Below are 18,417 nucleotides of genomic sequence, written 5' to 3'. Positions count from 1 at the left end.
TTAGCAATGTCAATTGTGGCATACCACTTAGCTGCCTTTGATTCCAGTTCATATTGAAGCTCTAACATATCTGGCACAGCAGCGCTCAGCGGTGGCGTGACTTCATTCAGCCCACGATAATCTACTGTTAGTCTCCATTCCCCATTAGATTTCCGCACGGGCCATATGGGACTATTAAAGGGTGAGCGAGTCTTGCTGATCACTCCTTGGCTCTCCAGTTGGCCAATCAGCTTATGGATGGGGATCAGGGAGTCTCGGTTGGTGCGATACTGCCGCCGGTGCACCGTCGTGGTGGCAATTGGCACCTGTTGCTCTTCAACCTTCAGCAACCCCACAACCGAAGGGTCTTGGGAGAGACCAGGTAGGGTAGACAGCTGCTCAATCTCTTCCATCTCCAATGCAGCTATACCAAAGGCCCAACGGTACCCTTTTGGGTCCTTGAAATACCCCCTTCTGAGATAATCTATACCAAGGATGCACGGGGCCTCTGGGCCAGTTGCAATGGGGTGTTTATGCCACTCATTCCCGGTTAGACTCATTTCAGCTTCCAATACGGTTAGCTCTTGGGATCCCCCTGTCACACCAGAGATACAGATGGGTTCTGCCCCTTTATAACTTGATGGCATTAGGGTACATTGTGCACCAGTGTCTACTAGAGCTTTATATTCCTGTGGATCTGATGTGCCAGGCCATCGAATCCACACTGTCCAGTAGACTCGGTTGTCCCTCTCCTCCACCTGGCTGGAGGCAGGGCCCCTCTAATCCTGGTTAGAATATCCGTTACTCACTTTTTGCACACGTGAATCAGAAGTCCCTTCAAGAGGATCAGAAATGAGATCGGCCCATCTACTGCGTCTGGAGGACTGCTCACGGGAAACTGGAGCAGCAGTTTTCCAAGAAGAATCCTCTTTTCTGGTTGCTTTGTCTCGCAACTCCCGTACCCGTGCATCCAAAACTGAGGTAGGTTTTCCATCCCACTTCCTCATGTCCTCTCCATGGTCACGCAGGTAAAACCACAGGTTAGCCCGTCGCGTGTACTTTCTCTCTCCTCTCTCTTGGGCAGAGGAACGCTTACTCCCAATAACTGCGATGCGGGCCTGTACAGGTGAGGAGGAGGACATATCCACTTTGAATTGCTGGAACTCTCGGGACAATTCCTCTACAGCTGAGACACAGGCCCGTAGGGAGGAAGAGAGACTTCCTTCGTATTGCCGGAGTTGGACAGCTAATTCATCCACCGTTTGTCCATAGCCTTCTTTCCAGGACATTACTGCCAATGAGTTGGCATAGGTTGGTGGTGCACTTCGTAGAAACTTCCGCCACATCGCTTGTGTGCATTGGACTTCATCTGGATCTGTGGGTGACTGCCCATTTTCTGGATCATTATAAATCACCTCCAGGACGGCTAATTCCCGCAGGTACTGGATACCTCTCTCCATGGAGGTCCACTTGCCTTGGTGACATGTAACTTCATCCCTGAAGGGGTATCTTTCCTTTACACCTAACAGAAGTCGCCTCCAGAGGCTGAGAACTTGTGTTTTTCTTCCAATCGCCTTGTCGATGCCCCCTTCCCTAGACAGAGATCCCAACTGCTTGGCTTCCTTACCCTCTAATTCCACACTACTAGCCCCACTATCCCAGCACCGGAGCAGCCAGGTAACAATGTGCTCACCTGGGTGGCGGCTAAAATCTTTTCGCATGTCACGCAACTCACTCATGGATAGAGATCGGGTAATTATTTCAGGTTCTACCTCTTCCTCCTGTTCTCGCGATGACCCTGGTTCACTTTCATCTCTCACTAAGCGAACTGATTTCTTTGTGTGTTTCTTTTTCTGTACAGGGGTGACTGATACTGGCACAGGTTGGTTTTCTGGTTTAGCCGCAGTATCTGTCACCAGGATAGGGGTAGCCACGGTACCTGTTGTCGTGGTAGGGGCAGCCACGGTGCTTGTCATCGGGGTTGGGGTAGCCACGGTGCTTGTCGTCGGGGTTGGGGTAGCCACGGTGCATGTTGTCGTATTCTCCATCTTTTCCCCCTTTTCCCCCTGAGGATGCTGCCTAATATCAAGCAGTGTTTGGTAGATACCGGCCAGGGCCCAGCACAGTGTAGTGAGTTGTGTGTCTGTGGGATAACCACAGCATTTTTCTTTCAAAAATTCTATCACTTCATCAGGGTTCTGTAGTTGTTCGGGAGTGAACTTCCAAGTCACTGGAGGTGAGAAGTTCTCTAGATACCTTCCCACATTCTTCCGCATGCCGTGCCACCCATGCATATCAAGCTTTGGGACAGATCTCTGGGTGGTGCTCTTAAAGAGCCTTTTTGTAGCCCTAAACAAGACCTGGAACATAGTCAGGAGGCATAGCACTAACAGCACACTGGCTTGCGCATCCCAAGGATATTCAAAATTCTCGAAAACTGTTGTAATTAGTCGGAAGGAGAAAAGGGAGGGGAATGGACAGGGGGAAGTATCCCCCCCAACTTCCCAATGGATTGGGTGTAATTACCAATAAAATCCGACAGAAGGTGCCCAAGGTATGGAAATGATATCACTGCCTCATACAGATACCAGCTTAACCTCATGACCAGTGATGTAATCATTTCACAAGTCGACATTGCCCAGTACAGCAAAATGATAATCCCAATCACTCTCCCAGAGATGAGATACGCAACTACAGGCAATACATAGAGCATGTAAGAACTTACAAAACGCCACCATGTAAACAAATTAATCAACATTGTGACTAACATCTATTTATCTAGTATAAGAAATGCGTATGACAAATTTGTTTCAAACACGCTCTGGCCAGATCTGTCGTTATCTCAACCCTTCGGGCCCCACGTTGGGCGCCAAAAAGGACTGTCGTGGTTTTAGCCCAGCCGGTAACGAAGAACCACGCGGCCGCTCGCTCACTCCTCCCGCCCCCCTCCGGTGGGATGGGGGGAAGACGGAGGAGAGAAAAGAAGAAAAAAACCTGGAACCTCGAGGGTTGAGATAAAGGCAGTTTACTGGGACAACACAAAGGAATTACAACAACAACAACAACGGTACTAATGAACGAGTATACAAAAAGAGTGATGCACAGTGCAACTGCTCACCACCCGGGACCCGACGCTCCGCCACTTCCCCCACCGAAAGAAGGATCCACCCCCCCGGCCCGCTCCCTATATATATACTGAGCATGATGTCACATGGTATGGAATAGCTCCTTGGCTAGTTCAGGTCAGCTGCCCCGGCTATGCCCCCCACCTCCCAGGTTCCTGTAAAAATTAACTCTATCCCAGCTGAACCCAGGACACACAGAAAGGTGAGAAAGAGTTTATTTTGCTAGATGGGAAAGGGCAGGAAAGAAAAGGATAAAAACCTTAGTTTTCATCTTGGAAGTTTGGATTTGAACAATAAAAAGAGATGCTAAGGGACATAGCTGCTGATCTTTGGGAGCGCCGGCTTGCACAAAGAGATAAACACAAGGGATTTTTTTGAACTTGAACTGAACAACCTAATTTTCTCCGTTATGCTGGAACCTCAAGAAAATCCAGACATAGCGACTCAAAACTCATCCCTTCTTAAAGATAAGGAAACTGATTTGAAAACTGTGATACTTGATGCTCGACACTTGATATTTGAAGCTATTAGTACTCTTTCTATAAGTAGGGACTGCTGTGTCTAAAATTTAAGTATCAAACTCCATAGTTTAGCAAAAACTAGTTTGGGGTTTTTTTTGTTTGGTTTTTTTTTTTTTTTTTAAGGGAGTACTAAAACAAGGATCCTGTGTTTTGGCTGAATTAATTGAGCTCCTAGGATCTCATTTATTTGGTGTGTGTGAATCTGCTTCAATCTCTTTTACCATTCTTTTGATCAGCTCCCCAAATTTAGTGAGGAGTCTGATTACAGAACACGTGTTACAGTTCATCTTGGATCTTGCACTTCCTTGAGTTGTCTGTTAAATTCAGCTGTTGTCTCTTGACTGTAAACTCTTTGGCATGGAAAATCGTCATTCCACTTTTTATTTCCCAGCACAATTATGCAAAACCTCTCAGTGTTTCTCATGCCTAGTTCAGTGTGGCCACTGTATTAATTAGATGAATACAGTAATTTGCAAATAGGTAGAAAGAAGCTTGTAAATGAGCCATTGTCGTCCTATGCAAGTATTAAAGACATGGCTGATTGCAAGACATGTATTTTACTGATACTTCTCATTGAAAGTACCTATTTTCAATTGTTTGTAATTGTTTCACAGTTTAAGTGTTCAGGCTGAAATATTACATGCTCAGTGTCTGCCTCTGAGTATGTTATTAAAAGTCAGAAATGAACCTGTCTTGTTCACCCTTTACTAAGGGCAAGATGAGCATGGTACATTATTTTGCCTATGCTATGTCCAGCACAGCCTTTTATTTTGAATCTCACTAGCTTGTAGGCTGGCAGCTTCACTAGCGTTTGTATCCAGTTGTCATGGTTTAACCCCAGCCAGCAACTAAGCACCACGCAGCCGCTCACTCACTCGCTCCTGCCACCCAGTGGGATGGGGAAGAAGATCGGGAAAAGAAGCAAAACCCGTGGGTTGAGATAAGAACGGTTTAATACAACAGAAAAGAAGAAACTAATAATGATAATGATAACACTAATAAAATGACAACAGCAATAATAAAAGGATTGGAATGTACAAATGATGTGCAGGGCAATTGCTCACCACCCGCCGATCGACACCCAGATAGTCCCCAAGCAGCGATTCCCCACCCCCATTCCCCCCAGTTCCTAAACTAGATGGGACGTCCCATGGTATGGAATACACTGTTGGCCAGTTTGGGTCAGGTGCCCTGGCTGTGTCCTGTGCCAACTTCTTGTGCCCCTCCAGGTTTCTCGCTGGCTGGGCATGAGAAGCTGAAAAATCCTTGACTTTAGTCTAAACACTACTTAGCAACAACTGAAAACATCAGTGTTATCAACATTCTTCTCATACTGAACTCAAAACATAGCACTGTACCAGCTACTAGGAGAACAATTAACTGTATCCCAGCTGAAACTAGGACAGCAGTAATTTCAGGAGTGCAAAAGCTGATGATGATTGCAAGCTTTGTAGATGTGAAAGTCTGAGGCACAGTCTTTTCCTTCAAGGACTTTGCTAGGCCAAATAAATACCCTCCCCCCTCCCTTTCCTCTACCTGTAGCCTCTGCCAGGAGCATGAAGACTGTAGTATCACCTGTCCTTGGCAGCATATAGATTTGGAAGCACTTAGAACTGCCTCTTGATTCTAATCAGGTTTTAACCTTAACCTTATTCAAACCAATTCTTGTCTCGCTCAATCCCTGTGTTAACCAGGAGACCAAACACTGAAATAATGTCTAGTTCCTGGGAGGTAGCTCTGTCAAATTACTGTGATGCTGTGGTAAGTAGGAGGAACCTGCCCTTTTTGATAAGTTGTTAGGAGTCTGGGAGCTTTTCCCAATATCACAGCCCCACAGCATGTTCAAATGGCAAGTGGAGCCAAGTTAGAGTATTTTTAAATGCTTTAGGCACAGTGTTTGTGGCAGAGCTTCTCAGAGGCCATAACTGCAAGGCAGGGATAACATAAACCATCAGCTTCTCAGAGAGTATATTCAGAGCCTGTAATTTCATCAGCATCACAATTTTTGTTCTTCGAGTATCTTTGTTTTGGTGTGTACCAGTGTAGTACACCACAGGAGGGAAGCTGTTCATGGATTCTCTACCCAGATGCTGGTAAGTTAGGGGCTTTCCCTCTTGTTGTGAAAAGCAGCGGAACTGAATGATTCTAGGCAGCAATGGAACATAATTCTTTCTCTTTCATAAACAGTTTTCAGTCATCGATGTTTTCTTTAGCAGTGAGGCACAACTGAATGGAATTCTCTCTTGCATTTCTCTGCCTTGCACTCTGTTTCTACAAATTTCTGCTCATCTTGAACCCAGTGGTGCAGTACTGACAGAGGAGGGGCCTGCTCGAGGCCACTGGACTGGAGACTGTTGTACATAGAGACTTTGAAATCCAAATTCACTTTCTGTGAACAGTCTTAGAGAGGCATATATCTAACTGGGAGATTCACAGGTATTGCTAGCCTGTCTTTTCTCCTCATGTCAGCCAGCTTAACCCAAAAACATCCCCTCTGGTCTAGTGTAGATGTTGCCCTTGGACCACAGCCCCTTCCTGTTTAGATTGCCAGCTGGGCCACTATATGTAGGAAGGGAGTTAGTTTACCCTGCTGAGTGTAGATCAATATATGCCTCATCTACATGAACTCTGAGAAAAATACCTTCAACAGTTGGTTTCCTAGCAGGCTACCCATAAATGCCCTGCATCTCCCAGTACTTTGACAGATAGCATTCAAACAGCACAGAAGGTTTTGGAGCACCGTGTCTGATACCTGCTGGGGACTACCTAAAAGCAGTGTGAGTCAGTGAGGCTATACTGTGTGCACATTGGCACACAGTCTGCCCTGGCCTTCAATTCTGGACCATTGCTGAGGAGTCATCAGAGGACAGAGTTGGGGGGGAAGGTCTGTCAGACTCTTGGGGCTTTAGACAGAAGCCAGTTTTTCCTTGGACAATGTGGTTTTGTGGAATAAACCCAGTATTGTTTGTAAGGCTTAATTTTTCCACTGTGGTTTAACTTCATGTGGATATGACAAATGCTGAGGAACCTCAGCTTGGTCCTGATCAAAATACTGACTTCCAGGCCCTGTCCCAGCATCTGGGCAAATCTGGGCAAATGAGCACCAGATCAGAAGAGAACGTACCCATTTCAGACGGGCAGGTCAGCACAAGGGTTATGAGGGACTCTTGTCAGGACATTATCTTGTTGGGATGTTTAGTGGGTGTGAATAGAAAGCAGTCCTGTTTCTGCCACAGACTAAAATGTTCCCTTTTCTGAATGAGAGTATGAGCAGGCTTGATCTTTCATTTAATGTGCAGCACAATTGAAGTACATATATGTACATCCCTACCACACCTCCACCCCCACACAAGATGTACATACACATTGAGGAACACAGAGACCTTCCTGGTGAGTCATGGTGTTCATGCTGTCTCTCTTGCAGGCAGCTGCATCATCTAATTCCTTTCATCAAGTGCTATCATAAAAGTTTACCATTTTCTTGTTGTAGCTCTGTTCCCTTGGGAGGCAGTTGCAGAGCCTCCCTGCTCTGATAGTTACAAATGTCCCTCCAGATTCCAGCTTCAAATAATTCACAGTCAGTTTACATTCTTTGTTTGCAAGCCAAAGTTTCTCTTTAGCCTAAATAGTTCCTGTCCCTCTCTGGCACTCTCCCTCTTGTGTTTACAGTCTGATTTCTCAAAGGAAACAAAGCTCTTACAGTCATGCTGGCTAGCTGGCAATTTCAACAGTGCTGGCTGGCAAGGGAGCAGTGATTAGAAAGGCAGGCAGTCCTTCCAAGTTGGGTGATAGTCGTTGACTGGGTACGAAACAGAGACTTAGCATAATACTGTCATTGGGGTAAAGGCAGTGATAACTCAGCCCTTCTCCACAATCAGAGATAACTAACAGCTGGCCGGTTGTGTATTGGCTTCTATTTACCCAGTCTAGCAGACCTAGGAGAAAGCTTGGGAGATACTTGCTGGCAAGAGGGGATAGGGCTTGCTGAAGAATATAAGATGGAGGGATTAAGCAGTTTAAAGCCTTAATCTATAGGAAACAAGGCGCCATTAGTTTGTGGAACACTTAGATATAGAGGGCAGTCATGATTTAAATAAGTGCAGGGATATTGATCTATTCCAGGAAAAGGAGAAACAGATCATCAGGGAAAACCTGGATCAGTGCAGTTCCTCCCCATGCCAGATGACCAGCACAACACAGCCACATCACTCAGCTCACTTCAGCCCTCAGCATAGGACATAAATGATACATAGGTCTCCTGCTGGCCCCTCTCCACAGGGACACATTTCACCCAGTGAGACAGAGAGGATAATTGAGATGATTGGTCCTTTACATATCTGCTAGCCAGGTCCATGGGCCATGAGACTCATAAACTGTCAGACTTCTGGGTGCAAATCAACCTTTAGGCACTTGATCAAAGGCACCCTCTGAACTTATCACCTTGCTTTGCCTCCATTCTAAGCTACAGGCCCCCAGTGCACAGTGCTGAGGTCTTGTCATGACTGCTAAGTCAGCATTTTCAGAGCAAATGCATCCCTGTGGCCATTGCTGAGAGGTGCTGCTGATCCACTGCTGAGAGAAATGTGCTCAGAAAGTGCTAGGACGGCTTTCTGTTTTGCCCAGTTGTGTCTGGCCTGAAGCCCTCTGGGAGCCAGATCTGACTGCACATCTGACGTGTGTTTCTGTAATTGATGTGACACCTGTCTTGTATAGTACTGGGGTACATTTTTAAACAAATAGTATATTGAGGAAAAGCACAAGCATAAAACTCCAAAGGCATTTGCTTTTGTGTTTCAGTGTACATTGGTTTACTCAGATGGATTAAGCAGATAGGAGGGAGAAAGATAGAAATCAGTTTCCCTACTGAAGATGCCCTTCTGAAGGTGACCTCCAGTTGTGGAGTTTTCTGGTGCTATCAGCCTTATTACTGAGCATGCCATCACCATAGATCTTTACCAATTAAAGTAAGAGAACACTTAACATCCTAATGGTTTGGCTGATGTAGTGATTACATTATATGTAATGAGGGGGACTCATGAAACAGCTTGCTGTGAAGAAATTCTTCACATTAGCTGCAAGTGTGACCTTCTGAAAATTTCTTCTCGGAGTTTACTGGGCTTAAGTCAAGGGTGTGCTCCAGGTGTTCAGTGCTAGAGGATACAACTTGTTATCTAAATGTGACATTATCCCCACTGCAGGAGCCAAGAGCTGCAATATCTGATATCCCTATAAGGGGCAAACTTTCTTTTCCTAGTTTGGAAAGCTGAGGCACACAAGGAGTGATTTGTCTCAGATTTGTCAGGGAGCCTGGGGCAGTTTGGGGACCTGAAGCCAGGAAGCAGAAACTGCAGAGGGTTCTTGTGTCTCCCACTGACTGCTTCAGCTGGTTTGCAGCTGCTTTGTGTTCCTGGAGTGGTAAGAAGCTGCAATAAGGTACCCTGGTGTATCTTTCTGTCTCTCTTATCTCAGTATCAGTTAGTCACTGTAGGTTTACCTACAACAGCAGCCAACAGGACTGTGTTAAGTAATATGTCAGTGAAGGCTCTACAAGTGCCAATAAGCAAAATTAATAGATAACGCCCAAAACTCTGTGGCTTTCTGTACAGGAAAGAGTGCAAATTCATATTGTGTATTAATAACATAAAGATAAATAAAATCCAACATAACATTTGAATAAAGACTTCATATTTAACCCAGAGAAAGAATATACTGCACAGGTGGCACTCTTTGAGTAAGTAAAAGCTCCTGGTGCAAAGAAGGCAGGTGCAGCCTTGGCCAGAAACGCCTTCTCACACACCTGAAAAGCCTAATACTGGTGAGCACAGTCCCCTGCCCTTGCTCAGAAAGAAGTCTGAAGTGGTGTCACTCAGGTGTGTACCTTGCACCCAGTTGTCCCTGCCTACTGGTAAGTGCCAGCCAGCAGCACATCGTTCCCTGGGAGGACAATCATTGGTGGCACCTGAGTTCTGCCAGGTGGAGGAACTGCTGTGACATGGGGGTCCAGTACAAGACAGCATGGCCTGCCCTTCACAGAGTTCACCTCCAGGCACTGTTATATGCCTGCAGTGCATCCATGGCTAAGGTGACACAGAAAAAGTGTGGGCTCCTGGCATCTGTAAGGGAGGCTGGCACCATCAAGGGAAAGTCGGGTACTTGTTCTGCCAGAAACAAAGAGCACAGGGGAGAAGCACAGTGCTGCTAGCACCAGAAAGGTGTTGTGACCAACTTTATGGCCAGCACCAGAAACCAAGAAGCAGTGATTGCAGCTGTAGGTTTCCAGATGGTGTTGTTTTCTGCATTGCCCTTTAGTAGACAACAGTAAAAAGAGAGAGCAGTAGAGAGCTCTGACTTCAGTTTAATTAATTTTGCCAGTCCCCTTTCACTCTGAGGTCTGTTCTATCAATGTAGCTGCTGTTACAGCTGTATGGCAGAAGGAGGGGTGAAATACCTCAGGATTTTAACCCATGCCTGAGCTGGCTGGATCTTGGATTTCTGCATCAAAGGCTGGAGTGCTGAGCTGTGGGAAAGAGGTTTCCATCTTCTCGTTGTGGCTAGCAGAAACACTGGCCATCACTCAAGAGAGTCTAGGACAGACTGTCCAAGGACTACATCCAGTCCAGGCAAGCAAGGAGTTCTTTGAGCTTTTCAGGGAAAAGACACCTCTCATATCTCCCAGTATAAAAACTTTGCCCTTTGTATTTCACCACCACTTCGTGAGGTAGAAAAAGAACAGCATAGCGTATTTACATATGCTGTGTTAACATACTAAGCATAGAGATTGGTGTGGTTTACTTTCTCACATTTCAATACAAGTGTCAGAAGGAGTCACAGCAAGAGGCAAAATTACCCTAGCTCCCTTGTCGTGCAACCTGATGGAGCATGCATGTGGTATATAGTAAGTTACCTCCGATTCCTTTTAGGTTAGGATTTTAAACAAGAAGATCGATTTTAGCGATATTCAATCCCGATGTGGTTCCAGAGATAACATCAAACACTCTGCAGGGGGAGGAAATGTAAGTAGTACAGACACCCTGTGAACAGGCATCTCCACTGTGGTGACCCACCTTGCACAGCCAGACCCCTCTGTCTCCCTTCCTCTGAGCACTACTTTCCTTCTCACTACTATTTCACATGTGAGTCTGGTCTGGTAGTTGTGTGAGCCATGTGTATGCAGTGGTGGCCTCCTGATCTTTCTCCACGGAGCACAACACATTTCCAGAACTTGGACAGGAAAAGGAAATGAGAAAAGAAGGGTTATGTCTAAATGCCCAAGGGTGCTGACAGTGAAAGTCTAGTGTGAGGCGAAATGGTTCTGTGCGTTTCATGGGAGCAGCCCAGGAAAGTAATTTCCGGAGATTGCAGCTCACAGTGAGACTCCAGCCTCGCAGTTGGGCATCTTCCAGTGCATCAGCCCTTCCTCAGCTAACCTTTCAGTTATGTGCATTCATCAGAGAGGAAGAAGAAAAATGAAACATAAGAACAAAGAAAGCTCAGAGAGAGGGTGTGATCAGCCAGTATGCTGAGTGCTAATGCTAATGCCACAGCATTATTCCAGTATAACAAACTGAGGTTGCTCAGGGTTTGACCAGACACCCGTCAGTTCTAGCAGTTACACTGGAATAACTTAAGGTGGCTATGGATCCCCCTGATGGAAATTAATCTCCCCTCAGATGGAAGAGCTGATGGTGTGGGTACGTCCAATCCAAAGAGATTCAGTACAGCCACCAGTGCTGGCTTAAGTCATTGCTGGTGATATGAGCAAACCAGTGGCACTGCAGTCATCCTGGAGCTCCTGTCTGGCCTGGAGGGGCTGCAGCTTTTTAAGACCTGCTAACACAGTCACTGTGATTGCGGGCCACATTCTGGGAGCTGCTTGGAAGTGCAGCAATGCAGGACTGTCACTCTGTGGCTGTTCCCGAGCTGGGCTCAGCGCAGTCGTGGTAATGTGGCTGGCAGCAGGGCACCGAGCAGCAGGAGGGAGGGTGCCTGTGCTGCTGCCTGGCTGAGCAGAGCGGTGCCACTGCCATCTGGTAAGCACCACCGAGCCGGCTGGCTGAACACCAACCAGCTCAGGTACAGGTGCAGGAGTCACATTTGTAGATTTGTCAGACTCTCCATAGAGGATTGTCATGAAATGCCTACCATATTTAGATGCAGAAAAATGTGAAACAGATGGTAGAGAAAAAAAAAACAGTTACCGAAATATTCTTAGTTGCCAGGATGCACATTCAAGAGCAGAAGCAAACGGGATGGATCCTGCTGCATGAAGGGCTTTGGAGCATCCACCCTGAGAGGAGGCTCAGAAACATTTTAGAAAGAACCCACAAGCTGATCTGCTTTGTCCTTCTCTTTGTTTTGCTAATAGTAAAGCTTAACCCAGCTCTGTCATTTCCCTAGGTGGGAAGGAAGCTTGCTGTATTAATCCAGGTGTTTCCTCCTTTGTGGCATGGTCTGTTTTCTACTGACCATCTCTCCTTTTCCAGTGGTTTGTAGACGCTTTGGCTCTTCCTCTGCAGGGCTTGGCTTTTTATTCTTTTCTTGCCTGTAACGTGTGTGTGTGTGCGCTTTTGACAGGTGCAAATCGTAACCAAGAAGATCGACCTGAGTCATGTGACTTCCAAATGTGGCTCCCTCAAGAATATCCACCACAAGCCAGGTATTGTAGGAATTTCTGAGATATGGGACAAAGCAAAGACCTAATCCTGTTATGTGAAGGAGAAATCATGAATGATGCCATTCTCTTTTATAGTCCAAGAGAAAGTAAATAATTTTGGTAATAAAACTAATATTCTTAACTCTACTTAACTAAATATATAAAGACATAAAAATATGGGACCACCTAATTTAGAGAGGACATAAAAAAGTAATGCAGAAGGATGCTGCTGTGGCATAATGTCAGTTTGATAAGATACTGAAATGCAGACTGAAGTCAGCAAAATACTTACGTGTGTGCTTAAATCCCATGAAAATCAATAGGGCTGTAGCACATGCTTACAGTTTGAATATGTGTTGAAGATTTTATATTGAACATGCAGCATGGTGTTCTGTGCTTCTCTAAAATCATTAGAACTCAAGTAAAAGGGAAGTAATGTGAATGCACCTGTGTGCCTCAGGTCAGACTTTCTCCTGAGCTTTTCCAGCCTTTTAATCTGTATTTCCTTTTTCTGTGTAGGAGGTGGGCGTGTGAAAATTGAGAGTGTGAAACTGGATTTCAAAGAAAAAGCTCAGGCTAAAGTTGGTTCACTGGAAAATGCCCACCACGTACCTGGCGGTGGTAACGTCAAGGTAAGGGGACAGCCATCAGAGAAAAGGCTACCACTGTGCCCCAGGCCTAGTGAAATTATTAGAGCTGTGAATTCAGCGATGGCTCTGATTTGAGTAGGAAACGTGTTTGTTCTCCTTCAAGCACGCTCACATGCTATTTGTGCCCTGTGGAATTTGGAACGACCAATCTCACATCCACATCTAAGCTGAGAGTCAATCTTAAAGTGAAACATCCTGTAGTTTGTGCACTGGCTTTCCCCTAAAGATAAACTTCGTTTGGGACTGTTGTATAGCATAGGTGTGATCTAATAAGTTTGTAGTATGGGTGTCCCAGAGGATCAGGACTGCTTTGCGAAACAGGAGGAAAACATCTCAAAAGTAAGATCACTCCCACAAACATTTGAAAATACAGATTTTGGAAACAAATCACAATGCTCATAAAATGTCTATTAAATTCCTACAGCTGGGAACAATGGTACTGCTTATTAAAGCATCCATCAGAGACAAAAATAGTAAGAGAATGTAACATAGTAAGCCAGTATATATTAAACATAATATTACATATATATTACGTATATTAAAATCTTCAGTTTCAATTATTCTAAGGAGTGAAGAAGCTTCAATCCTTTTAAGAGTTCTTAAAAGTAAACAAAATGAGACCCAAAAGGTGATCTATAACAAGATAATTTGGTGAATGTATAATGTGTTAAATTCTTTGCTTTCCTGGACCAGATTGACAGCCAGAAGCTAAACTTCAGAGAGCATGCTAAAGCCCGTGTCGATCACGGGGCTGAGATCATCACACAGTCACCAGGCAGGTCCAGCGTGGCTTCACCACGCAGACTTAGCAACGTCTCATCCTCTGGAAGCATCAACCTGCTTGAATCGCCCCAGCTTGCTACCCTTGCTGAAGATGTCACGGCAGCCCTTGCTAAGCAGGGCTTATGAATTTGCTCATTTCGCATTGTATGAAGTAATAATATTTAGGCATGAGCTCTTGGCAGGAATGGGCTCAGAGCAGGTGTTACATTCATTCTTTACCATGTCTAAAACTAAGTCACATCCCAAGACTTGTAGTTAACCATACAGTTAAAAAAAAAAAAAAACAGAAAAAAAAATTAAATAGATGCAGAAATTGGCCTGATCTCCATTTACAACAGGAAGACACTGGCTTTATATGGGTATACAACTGCAGTATGTTACATTGGACAATTATTGTTGCTCTGCTCTGTCTTGCATGGAGTACTGTACTATGATAAAATGCATTTACCTTTCATGTGCCTGAAGGCCATCCACCTCTTTCTGAAGAGCCTTGTTAATACCCCAAGTTCCTCATTTCACTGTTCTGTTGATAGATGGGGAAATAAAAAAAGTTGCCCATTGTAAGTTATTACAGGTTAAATTAACAGTCTGCTTACCAGAAGGAAGGGCATATAGAGAAATTCAAGTTTAATTAAAAAAAAAAAAGTGTTATTTTGTATAAATGAGTAGAACAAAAGTTGAATTAAGTTATTAACATTTTTTTGGACCTGGTTAATTATGTCAGTGTATAGCTGAAAAGCCAATAAATTATTTAACTAATAACTAAAAATAGTAGTTGGAAACATTTGAACCATGCTTGGGGAAGTGACGTAAAAAAGCTGTTGAAAGCAAGTACTTCCACCCCAATGGACTTGTGTCTGATTAGAAAGTTGGTTAAGCAGCTAGATTGTGTACGCACCACTGGTTTCACATCCTTTTCATCTGTTTGATACAGTATTATATATATATTTCTCTGTGGCCATTTGTGATATGCCCTCCTCATATACTTGAATATTCTACTTCTTTATTCACAGTATCTGTGTCTCTTGCACCCGTTGGTGTTGCAATTTTAGGTATGTAAAAGTAGATGTTAGCAGGGTTTTTTTTCCCTATTCATAAGAATACATTTTAAAAAAATGAAAATCTTAGCATGAAGTTGCTTTCTGTAACAACTAAAAGCCGTGACCCTGTTTTAGTGCCAGATGCAAATCTCTTCTGTGATGCTAGAAAAAGGATTCCTTCCCTCTTCCCTTCCCTCCCTTTCTTCACAAAGGTATGATTTTTGTGGGGTCCAGATGTTTGTAAAAGGGTCTCCAAAGATGGCTGAGTTTGGATTCTGGATTTTTGAAAAATCCACAATAGTTTGGTTCTGGCTTTTTCTTATTCTTTCTTTCTTTCTTTCTTTCTAAACTCCTGTAGTAACAGTGAATGTTAGATTTATTTATTTTTTTCTTTTGCTAAAGTTGAAACACATAAAAAGTATTAAGATGTCGTTTCCACTCCTTTAGTGATGACTCATGTATACACTCAGGCACTCAGATAACAGTGATAAACATAACAGAGATGCCTGTAAATTGTAGTATGTGAATAAATAAAATGAGCTCCCTAGACTGCATTGCCATAGTGATTCATTAACAAATAGGGCATCTTAAAATCTGAGCAAAGTGGGATTATATTGACTATAAAAAGTATAAGAAAAAGTGTGCATAAAAGATAAAGGACAGAGATATATAAACAACTGATCTAGCGGAGTTACCTGGGAGAACTCCAACACTATCTTATGGACACTAAGAGAACACTGAAGGTAATATGGTAGTATTACTCATCAGCAGAAAATAATCTGCTGATACTATATGTACAGTAGACATTATGAAATGACCAGTTTACATTCTTGCAGATTGTTTGATCTTTTCCTTTTGAAATCTCTTAACTAAACTTTGCACTGTCGGTTGAGCTATACTTGATACATGTATTAGGTTAACATTGTGTGTTGGAAGCTTTTGATGTGTTCTTTTTCCTTAATTTGTATGTGTGCGTGTGTGTGTTGGGGTTTGATCTGAAAAGACTCATAGAGAAGATTTTTATGTCTGTGGAGAAGGATTCTAATAATTAATAGCACAGGATTCCCCATCATTAAATTCAGGTAGTAAATGCACAGTTACTAGACAGTAAATATTCAGTGGACCAAAGGGGGATTTTGGCTAAGCTGTCACAGCAGTACAAAGACAAAACAAAATTATTACATCTCTAAAAATTTTACTGAAGATGAACTCCTAGCAGTCCCCCACACAACATTTCAGCTCTGCAAAAAGCTTTTTCACACTATAAAGTACCTAATACTGTTTGTAAGTTGGTTCTATACAAAGAACAGTGAAGTTAGAACCATGCTAAGTGCATCTGGACGATTCTGATTTCTGCCTTGTATTTGTTACACTTTATGCTTAGAGTAATCCTAAGAATTCACATGGAAACAGTGTGAAGTGAGGTGCATTAAAAGCCTCTTCCCATTTTTCCAGAAAAACGACAGAAAGACAGAAGGAAAAAACAACAGTATATCACATTGCTCTGATCATACTATCAATCAATATAAAGCCTTGCAGTGGGTTTTTTTTTTTTATGCGTTTTGCCAATGTGGGAGAGAGTCTGAAGCTGAACACCAGCTAGTGAGAACAGTGTTAACCTGAGACTCAAGGGTTTTTTAATTCTGCTTTTAAAATTTACATACTCTAGAAAATGAAGCTTAGTTAATCCACCTATGAGTCCAAAGTTAGAGTGGTGTAACACACCAAGTCATTTATTTCATGCATTAAAAAGAGCTTTCTTGTCTTGATTCAAGCAAAGACCTTTGTAATCATTATCATCCTTCCATAGAAAGAATCCTAAAACACTGTGGAGTTAGATGAAAAGAAATGAAGAGTTTTGTGCTGTTAAGTAATAAAAAAAACCAAGTTATGTTACATGACTCTAGATGTTCACTGAAAAAGCTCATATTAATCTTAACTTTGCAAGAAGAGTGTTGGTTTTAAAAACAACGGTTTTGTAAATACGTAATGCCCACTAAAGAAGATAGAGCCAGCTTCCTGGAAACTGCATCCGTTGTGTTTTTTCTTTTCCACAGGCATGTTGAGCCAGCAGGTATGTTGGGTGCCTGAGACCCAACTCTGTAACAAAGCAGAGTATTAATCCAGACAAAAGGAATGGTGAAACCTTGTTTGGATAGCTAGGGGAGAGCCCTAAATTAATAATCCATCAAACTGTAGAGACAAAAGAAAAAGTGCTTCTGCCTCATCTGCAGAGTTCTGTTGCTATGTCACCACAAGCAGAAAGCAAGCAAAGTTGAGCAAACCTCTGTCCAGAAAACTAGAGGAAAAACTAATACTGATGAGGGAAATAGTGTGCCCACAAGGGCTATGTAGATTTTCACTGTACAGCAGTAAATGGTATTATCCATTCAACGCTCTGCTAAGGTACAGTAGTAACCTCATCGTGACTGCTTACAAATCTAAGTTTGCCTATATACACAACCCAAAGGGAGTCTAAAAGCAGCCAGTGTGGACTACCACGTGAGCAGTTTTTTCCATGCTGGACCAAATACTGTTCAAAATCCAAGTACAAATGTCCCTTCAAAGGCAAATGCCTTGAAGAGTAGATCACCTTTGCTATGAAAACTGATGCAGGTAGATTTCTAGCCTAGGTGTGTGTCGAGTTCACTCACTAGTCAGATGGCTAAAGCAACTCCCTCTGCAACTCCAGCAACTCCCACTGCAGGAAGGTAAACTAGTTTCACACTTGGAAAAGTCAAGCATATAAAAGCCACTTCAACTTTAGCAAAGAGAAAAAGCCAACAAATAAACATGCTGTATGCTGGGATGTCAAGGAATACAGTCTGCTGTTACAAACCTGTGTTTTTTCTGGTAAGTCTAGAGCCTGTTACCATAAAAGAGGCATTTCTTGAATGGCTGGTGGTAGGTAGTTCATGTTTTTCAATCCGATTTGCAATTGTATTTGTTGCTGTATAGTGATTGTTTTGCAAAATAAAATCGCTTGTCATCTAATTGCTTGTGTCAGTTTCCAGTTTGTGATAACTGCTCCTCCTGCATTCAATCACTGCGCATTGCTGCCCTGCATGGAAAAGAAGTATCATGCACCTGCTGGCACTGCATAGTCAGTCTTGCCAGGAGAAGTCGGAGCAGGTTAAGTCGTATTTCTCAGCTAATCCCTGTTACTTCTTGCCAAAAGAATCAGTTTTTGCAGCTAGCGCCCTCTTCTGCGGGGTAATATTTCCCTGCTTTGTGTGAATACATTATCCTGTCCTTCACCCTAGGGTCCCAGCCTGGAGGCAAGGTTTAGTATCACGCTGCAACTGAGCTGGCTGAGAAGGCCCACAAATAAGCCCGCTTCCCCTCCTTCGTCATGGTGTTTCCTTTAGCTGCCTTTGACGCAGAGGTGTGCGAAGGCTTCGCCAATGGCCATAGCCATATCCCTTTGTCGACAGCTGGGCCACTGGCTGGGAGTTGTCGCAGGTTTGGATCATGGCTCCACCGCTCTTCCCGCTTTGGCTGAACCGGGGGGCAGCCTCCCTCCCTCCCACGTCGGGCAGGAGCCGCTGCCCTTGACAGGCCTGATGCCGTGAGGGGCGGCAGGCCTCAGGGCTGCCACCCCATTCCCCAGAGCGTCCCTCGTCAGGGAAATGGCGGCTATCGCCGCGCCGCGGCACGGCTCGCGCG

The 18,417-nt window shown here is 44.0% G+C and overlaps 1 protein-coding gene across 1 annotated transcript in view; it reads left to right on the top strand.

Moving 5' to 3' along the window:
* The window catches only part of MAP2 (microtubule associated protein 2), a 247,110-nt gene extending 229,374 nt beyond the window's left edge, over nt 1–17,736 (top strand). Inside the window, exons 14-16 of the mRNA XM_075029191.1 lie at nt 12,200–12,281; nt 12,798–12,910; nt 13,622–17,736. Coding sequence (XP_074885292.1) covers nt 12,200–12,281; nt 12,798–12,910; nt 13,622–13,837 — 411 coding nt within the window. The 3' untranslated portion in view covers nt 13,838–17,736. The remainder of the gene's footprint in view (nt 1–12,199; nt 12,282–12,797; nt 12,911–13,621) is intronic.
* Nucleotides 17,737–18,417: the final 681 nt, after the last annotated feature.

This window comes from Buteo buteo, chromosome 5 (assembly GCF_964188355.1).
Source record: "Buteo buteo chromosome 5, bButBut1.hap1.1, whole genome shotgun sequence".
Lineage (NCBI taxonomy): Eukaryota > Metazoa > Chordata > Aves > Accipitriformes > Accipitridae > Buteo > Buteo buteo.
Note: the sequence above shows the minus strand (reverse complement) of the source record. Positions and strands in the feature narration are given on the sequence as shown.